Raw genomic sequence first — 7,967 nt, 5'->3', positions numbered from 1 at the left:
TATGGTAGGGGTTCTCCATAGATAATAATGCTACAAGACAGGTTGGTGGGTCTTGGCCTGCTTCGATTACATGATTTCTTTTTATATCAAAGACGTCCTTCTTTGGCTTCATTAACCTCGCGCATATACATCGGGTAAAATTTGGGTTTAGTTACTAAAATTGAACACATACGCCCATTGGAGATAATTGAGGACTTAGGCTTTATTTTGATTAATTGAGAAATTAGACTTTAAAAAAAGTATCACGATTAGGTCCTCAGCTTCCCCCGTCAGTGGAATTTCACACATTAGAAACGACACGTGGTGAATGACCAAATGTTGTACGTGGGGGAAAACATAGATATCATAAATTCCGTGATTGGCTCTGTTGCCGCCTTTCCAAGGTAAACCACCCAGAGAAAGCAGGTGGATTACTAAGCGGGCATACGGTCCTTCTTGCTAGGTGGCGCCTTCACCTAGCTTGGGACCTCCAAGCCCTAGCAGTTGGCACTTTGTTTCTTGATTCAATTGATTGATTTGAGTGATTTTGGAGTCGCCCACTAACGAATTACAGATCGGTTAGAAATTAAAGTAAGATGCGGCGAACCTGAGATATAGGAAGTTGATTACGCTAGATTATTTTAACTCCATTTCGATACCTTGTCTCTATAAAAAAAAAAAAAATTCGCACGCAATCTTCATCAATTCCATTATCTTAGGTCACTAACATGTGAAAATGGTCATACATGGTGCGAAGCAATAGAGATAACACCCAATAATCAAAACAGTCAATAAATCACAAGGAAAAATTGGAGTGCATCGAGCAAGATTAAGTAAAGCCTCGTTATTGAGTCCTAAGACTTTGCGGACTGTGAATCAAAAGATGAAGATGCAATGCTATGCTCTATGCATGCCCTATATATGATGCCTAAAGCATGAATAACCATGCATGAAGTTTACTAAGATGGACAAAAACATGCATTGAATCCTAATCATTAGGGGCAATCGGTTCCGGAACGGTCCGGTTCCCACCCAGGAATTGAGAATCGGACTGGTGGGATCGGTTCCCTATTCTTTGCAACCGGGAACCGGACCATCATGTCCTGAAACCAGACCAGATTGTGCTCTTCTCTTATCATAAGCTTAAAAGAGTCTTTATTACTCATAAGTCATAAGCACCTTAATAGACTCAGTCTAATAGAATCAAAGATCACCACACCCTAACAAACAAGGAATCCTTTCAAATAACATTTAATAACGGAGACGAACACTTAATCTGAGTCATGGGACGTGCTTTTTGGGCACAGCAATTATGCTAACTCCCTTCTTTCTACCCTTAGCCAAATCATCACCAATGAAGATGGGAAGCTTTTCGCCATAGAGCTTATCCATGATTTCCTCGCCAAGATGGTGCGAGATTATGGAACCGGTGAAAGATCTGGCACGTTTAGCCAGCTTTCTTCCTTTGCTATGAGGATCCTTGTCCAGCGAGGTTCCCCCAACATCGATTTCGATTATCTCCATATGTTCGATCTGGAAGGACCCTTCTTCATTGACTATGCCTCGAATTTCTTCTAAAGATGCCGTGTAATACGGCACGTTTAAAGTGTCTAGTTTCTCTTCCTCAACGAACCCCTAAAATAAGGTTCAAAGAAGAAAAGATTGAAGCGTGAAAGTGAAAATCGTTCTGCCATGATGCACACCTTGATTTAGCACGAGTCTAATATACATTAAAATAGAATTTCTTTTTATTCAAACACCATTAATCTCGTACCACATGGAAAGATTTGTCATGACAACTGCAACGAACTTATTCTCACCAATGGAAACTCGGATTTTAGAGCTTCATATTGAGAAGTAAATTTCCTTTGCAAGGCATGTTACTGTGTCTCGGGCAACACATTGTCCTTGCAATGGACATCATGAAAGTTTCGTACTCAAAACATGAACTCTAGTTTTGCCAAGTATTGGTATGTACTAATCATGTACGAAAACACCAATATCGATCTAATTTGTGCATAGAATTCATTGATACTTTCATATCCATGTCTTTCAATGTGAGAGTGTAAGCTGATTAAGATAATTTACCTCTGAAACCAAATCAGCAATTGCCTCTCCAAGTTTTTCCCAAATGATGTAGCTGTTTAGGCTCGCGAAGTCCTTATCTTTCCTCCCGTGAAGTACCAACACGAGGCGACCGTTATCGACCATCTCTTCACTGCGGAACTTCAAAAATGTTGATACATCTGCTTGGAACTGAGCCAAGTAGGCATCCTTCACCACGCGGGGGCTGGTCTCCGAAATGTAGATCCTTCCCTTGTTCAACGGGAAGCCTTCTTCGCTCGTGAGATTTGGTACCTTTTGTTTAACTCCCAAGTTAATGCAGGAATAGCACGGATGTCTATCTTGATTATGTTGTGCTTGCATTACATCTCTATTTTAGGGATGCATGCACGAATTGAATGAGACAACGGCGAGATTCGAACCTAAGTCTGTCTACTCGAAAAATTTTGAAGCTTATGTATCAATAATTGAGATGATTGATTAGTCCAATAGTATGAACCCATTTATCTCTCGTGATATTGTCATTCACATGTTATATCCACAAAGAACTAATGGATCATATGTCTTGTGATGATTTTTTAAGGTATGTGCATCCCTTGAATTTGAATGAGATTTAGACCCAAAAAGAAATGAAAAGAATTTGAATGAGATGATGGATCGGTATGAGCCTAAGTCATCTTGCACTCGAAACAACTAAATTTTTTCAGTGGACCTAACACATGATTTATAAGATATTTCGACCTTACATATATCTCTCACAATAATAAATCGTCACAACAATCATTTGCACAATACATACATATAGAATCAAATTTACCTGAGATAACCAATGGACGCTATAGGAGGCATGAGCAAGGTGCAAGCAGTTTCTAGGGAAGAACCTTCCATGGAAAGAACCCGGAGCTCCCATTATAGAGCACGATAAGCTTTCATAGTTTTGCGAGAAGTTAGACAGGCTTTGGAACAACGTGTTGAAATCATTCCCGGGAAGATCGTTCAAATAAAATTGGAATTCAGGTGACGGGCAATTTGAGAGCGCATGCTTCTTCTGTACACTCTCTATGACGGTCGACATGAAAGTTACCGGGCAAGGACCCAAAGCACAGCCCAAATCAGCAACATTTAGAAGCTTGCATGGGAAAAAACATTCCTCGAGTAGAGAATCAACCGTGTTCGCTATCACGGGCTTGGCTAAAGATGCAACCTTTTGCTGGCATGCAAGAAATGAATTCATTCTCATAAACTAACCCAATCTCGTAGTTTAGAGAACATCGAACCACAACTTATAATTTTATGACACAAAATCGTATTCAATGACTCGCGATTAGCGACTGATCCCATCTATTACTTTGGAAATTAAATCGACTTCGCCTTAACGGTGAAAAATGAAAAGAAAAAAACGAACAAAAAAACAGGAAAGGGAGTATTAATTGAATGAAACAAACCGCATAGGTTGAGTTGTGAGCGTAGCTATCTTCTCCGTGTCCTTTGCTCATGAAGAGGACTTCTTTCACTTCCATGGCGGAGATTTGATCACTGAGGTCTTGCTTTTGGTTAATGGGTTAGGTGGGTATATTGTCTATTTCGATAGGCCTATTCTATGAATTATATGATTATTTAAGCGAAAAGTCAAAGACTTCCTTCTTTGACTAAGCAAACTTTGAATTCCTAAAATACTTCAATATTCTCAATCATATATGTGGCATCCGCAATTTTCTTTGTGGTTTATAATACTCAAGGTATTAAGTTAGTACGAATCATTGAAGGAAATGTGACTAGTTTAGTAAAATTATCAATAAAGACCGATACGCTCCTGAATAAGTATCGAATAATTTTCAATTTTTAAGATTTTATTGAGTTTAAGTATTCCCATTTTTTATGCTTTTAATAATAATATTAGTGGACTCGGAATAATTTGGATCAATCGGTATTTTAAACGAATACGATTTCCTTATCTATTTTCACCTAGTATTTACCGTCTATTTTTATTAAACCATTTTAAATTAGCTCATGATGACTTCATGCATGACATAATACTTTGATGACTTCATGCATGACAAATTATTTTACCCAATAACTCTAGTTAGTACTCTATTATTAATTTTGACTCTAGCTATTAATTAAGGCCTCAATAGTGAAAGTGGAAGAGAAGAGATAAGATAAAACCCTTCCTCTTGAGCGTGAACTTCATCTTCTTCATCTTCAAGCTTCAATTTTCTATTATACTCTCTTCCAAACCAAACAAAGCTCTAACTCCATTTTCATCCAAGCTTCTAAGATTATCCAATTTGTGTTATTCTAAGTTTTTAATCTCCGCCTATCAAGCATCTTACAAGGTGGTTGAGGATTTGAATTATTCAAGTCTTTCATTCAAGGTAAGTGAAAATATCTAGGCGCTAAGTTAGATTGATCTACTTGGTACTCTTGAACTTGGTTGTTTGATTGTTTGTTTAAGTGGTCTAGATTCTATTCTATGTTTGATTGAATTTCAATAATTGCTCGTTACACTATTGTGATTGTGGAGCTTGAATTATGAAGTTCTCTACATGCCTAGAATATCTTTGAGAGGTTACTAGTATGTTTTGTTGCATCTTGAATGAGAAAGATGTGAAAAGGGTCAAGCTAAGCATTAGAAGGGTATATTGGTAAGTTTTGATAATTATGAACGAATTAAAAAAATTTACAGAAGTGAGAGGGTGCTGTTAACATAAATATTTTATGAGTTTTAGTATTAATTAGTGAATTATTAAGTAAGATTAATTAGAGGAAATCAAACCGGTTCAAGAAAATGAGTTTAGAAGCCGTAGGGGTAAATTCGTAATTTCATCAAGTTGAAGGACGAATTTGTAAATACTGGAAGTTCTGGGGACTAATTACAGCATGAGGAATCTTATATTGTTAGGTGGTTAAGTTATTTTTTATTAAGTGCTTAATCTAGACAAAGTGTCCAATTATGCAATTTTTTTTTTAAAGTTAGGGGCAAAATTATAATTTCACTAAAATTGAGGACGAATTTGCAGATATTAGATATTCTGAGGACTAGCCATCGAATTAGAATCTTGGGATTATTTTAATGGTTAATTTATTTCGGAAAAAGGACTAAATTGTAATTTTTGAAAGTTTGGGGGTAAAATCGTAATTTTATGAAAAATGAGGAGCAATATGCAAATATTGGAAATTCCAGATGCTTTGATGGAAATAGAACCTTAAGATGTTTTAATGGATGAATTATTTCGAAATTTGACTAAGTTATTAATTTTGGGAGTATAGGGGCAAAATTGTAAATTCACAAAGTTTGGGGGCTTAATTGCTACTATTGATGTTGTAATGAGCTAATCACATAATCAAGAATTTTATGGTGTTGGTATGGTAAAAAGAGATTGAAGTCTTATACTTTGAAAATAAGTAACAATTTGAATGCCACGGTTTATACCGAAAATATAAATAAACTTTTGTGGCATATGTGATGTTGATATGGCATGCACGTGAAGTTGAAATGCATTGGATGATGGTTGTGCCATGAATAGCATATGATTTGCAAGTTAAATGATGATGGCTTAGCATGGAAAGAGTGATGATATATGTGCTAAAATACACGCAATTAATGGAACTGGGACACTACAAGTGCCAAAACTTGTGTATGGCACTCACTTTGATGCCAAAAGTTTCCGCCGGATCACTTAAGTGCCAAACTTTTTGAAAAACGATCACTTAAGTGCCAACTCCAGTCAGTTTGGCCGGAAATCTGACGTGGCATTTTTTATTAATTTCTGAAGCCGATGTGGCTCGCCGGAGGATGAGTCAGCATGTACAGTCAACATTTTTTATTTTAAATAAATTTTTTTCCTTTTCTTTCTTTTTTCCCTTCTTTTCTTTTTTTCCTTTTCTTCCTCGCCGGCCGGTTGTCGGTGGCTAGGTCGGCCACCGGCGAAGCCCGGGAAGGGCTAGGCGAGGGTCACCCTCACCCGATCTGGGTGAGACCGCCCTCGCTGGCGACAGGCGAGGCTGCCCCTCGCTAGCCATGGGTGAGGCCGCCCCTCGCCGGCTACCGGCGAAGCCCGGGAAGGGCTAGGCGAGGGTAGTGAGGGGCAACCTCACCTGTCACCAACGAGGGTCGCCTCGCCCAGATCTGGCGAGGCCATCCCTCGCCGACGACAGGCGGCCTCGCCCAAATCGGGTGAGGACGACCCTCGCCCAGCCTTTCCCGAGCTTCGCTGGTGGCCGGCCCGGCCACCTGGAGAAAAGGAAAAAAAGAAAAAAAAAAGGAAAACAATTATTTAAAATAAAAAATGGTGACTGTATATGCTGACTCATCCTTCGGCGAGCTACATCGGCTTCAGAAATTAATAAAAAAATACCACGTCGGATTTCCGATGAAAATGACGGAAGTTGTCACTTAAGTGATCGTTTTTCAAAAAATTTGGCACTTAAGTGATCCAGTGGAAACTTTTGGCACCAAAGTGAGCGCCGTACACAAGTTTTGGCACTTGCAGTATCCCAATTCCTACAATTAATTATTATCATTAATTGCATGAGACATGGCAAATGATGAAATGTACGTGGCGATTGTTATGCTATTATGAAATGTATGTGAATGATGCCACGTGATTAAGACTTTTGCCATGGCCTATTCGCCACAGAGCGAATTCCCTTATATGAGTATGTGGATGAGATTCTGGAGTTAGCTAGATGTTCTATCGTATAGAACGGTTCTTTACAAGGTTGAGATGATATGAAATCCTATGATGACATGACACATGGTATGACATAACTCTTGTAGTCATGGTATGACATGGCTTTGCCATGGTTTGATGTTAAGAAATGATCATAATCACGTGGATGTATAGTAGTGTATTTATCCTCACTAATGAAGAGGACACCCATGATGAATGGGCCAAGACGTGGCAAGGGGTATGAATGATTCCGTTTCCCATGAGTTGGTGGTGACGATGCCTCGTTAGTCGAGATGTCTCGTGAATCGAGATGGTCCTGGCCAGTGACGAATATGAACTCACTTGTGTATATCGATGAGCTACTATGTGGTATTTTCGCATTATGAGATAATATGCCATCTGCTTGCATTTGAGTGAATGATCTTATGCAATGTTTTTAATTGTTTCCATAGGTATATCATGATAGTAAAGATAATGCATTTACTTTTTCATTAGTCGAATATAATTATTTCGCACTCACGTTATTTATTAGTACCGGATTGAGTGGTAAGAAGATCTCCTACCTTAGACTTAGAGATTTCATTTACTAAGATTTGTCTCACTCCTTTATTTTTTAGATATGTAAGATGGATCCTCGTCGTCATCGCTTTTTGGAGCTTCCCTCTATTTTGATTGTGATATCAAGACGAGATTATATTAGAATTGTTAGTAGTTTATACTAAGTGTATTTCCATGTATTAGAATATCGGTGGTGAGTTAGTTGAGTCGTTGAAGGATTATGATGGTCCCCTGTGTTGCGACAGCGATGGCATGTTGATGGACAAGGTTGCCGATCCATAGTTCAAGAGTTCGTGAGCTTTTAATTTAACGCTTCTAAAGACCACTTGTAAGGTTTGGACCAGAGTGTGTAAAGAAAGTGAATACGGGTTTCTATATGCCCTCGAAATATGTACCAAGTTTTTTTTTTTTCCAAACGAGAGTTTTCCGGTGCTTCCTTTGATTGGCTGGGCGACAGAGATCTAATCAAATGGCACCAAAGGATTGACCAACCATCATAAGATAAGCCGGTGGCGAACTAGCCATGAACGTGAACACGCATTCTGCTTATGCGTTGATAACCTACCATAACAAATTCTGTAAAACATATAATAATTTTAATTTGATAATTTTTTCAGGCCTAATTCCAAAAAAAAAAAAAACACCAAATTTACTTGGAGTGACAATTTTGATCCAAACCTTTTTTTTTGTCTC

General features: G+C 38.3%; 1 protein-coding gene across 1 annotated transcript; it reads right to left on the bottom strand.

The window, feature by feature from the left end:
• Positions 1–1,260: 1,260 nt before the first annotated feature.
• On the bottom strand, positions 1,261–3,563 carry LOC115666986 (probable caffeine synthase 4). The gene is made up of 4 exons (XM_030588652.2): positions 3,489–3,563; positions 2,861–3,253; positions 2,068–2,337; positions 1,261–1,614 (listed from the first exon to the last, which is right to left on the bottom strand). The coding sequence occupies exons 1-4, from the start codon at positions 3,561–3,563 to the stop codon at positions 1,261–1,263; spliced, it is 1,092 nt and encodes a 363-aa protein (XP_030444512.2).
• Between the last annotated feature and the right edge of the window lie 4,404 nt (positions 3,564–7,967).

This window comes from Syzygium oleosum, unplaced genomic scaffold, assembly GCF_021117445.2.
Source record: "Syzygium oleosum isolate NSW1041296 unplaced genomic scaffold, Sole_v2.1 Sole_v2.07, whole genome shotgun sequence".
NCBI classification, from domain to species: Eukaryota; Viridiplantae; Streptophyta; class Magnoliopsida; order Myrtales; family Myrtaceae; genus Syzygium; species Syzygium oleosum.
The sequence above is the reverse complement of the archived record's forward strand: the minus strand, read 5'-3'. Positions and strand labels throughout refer to the sequence as shown.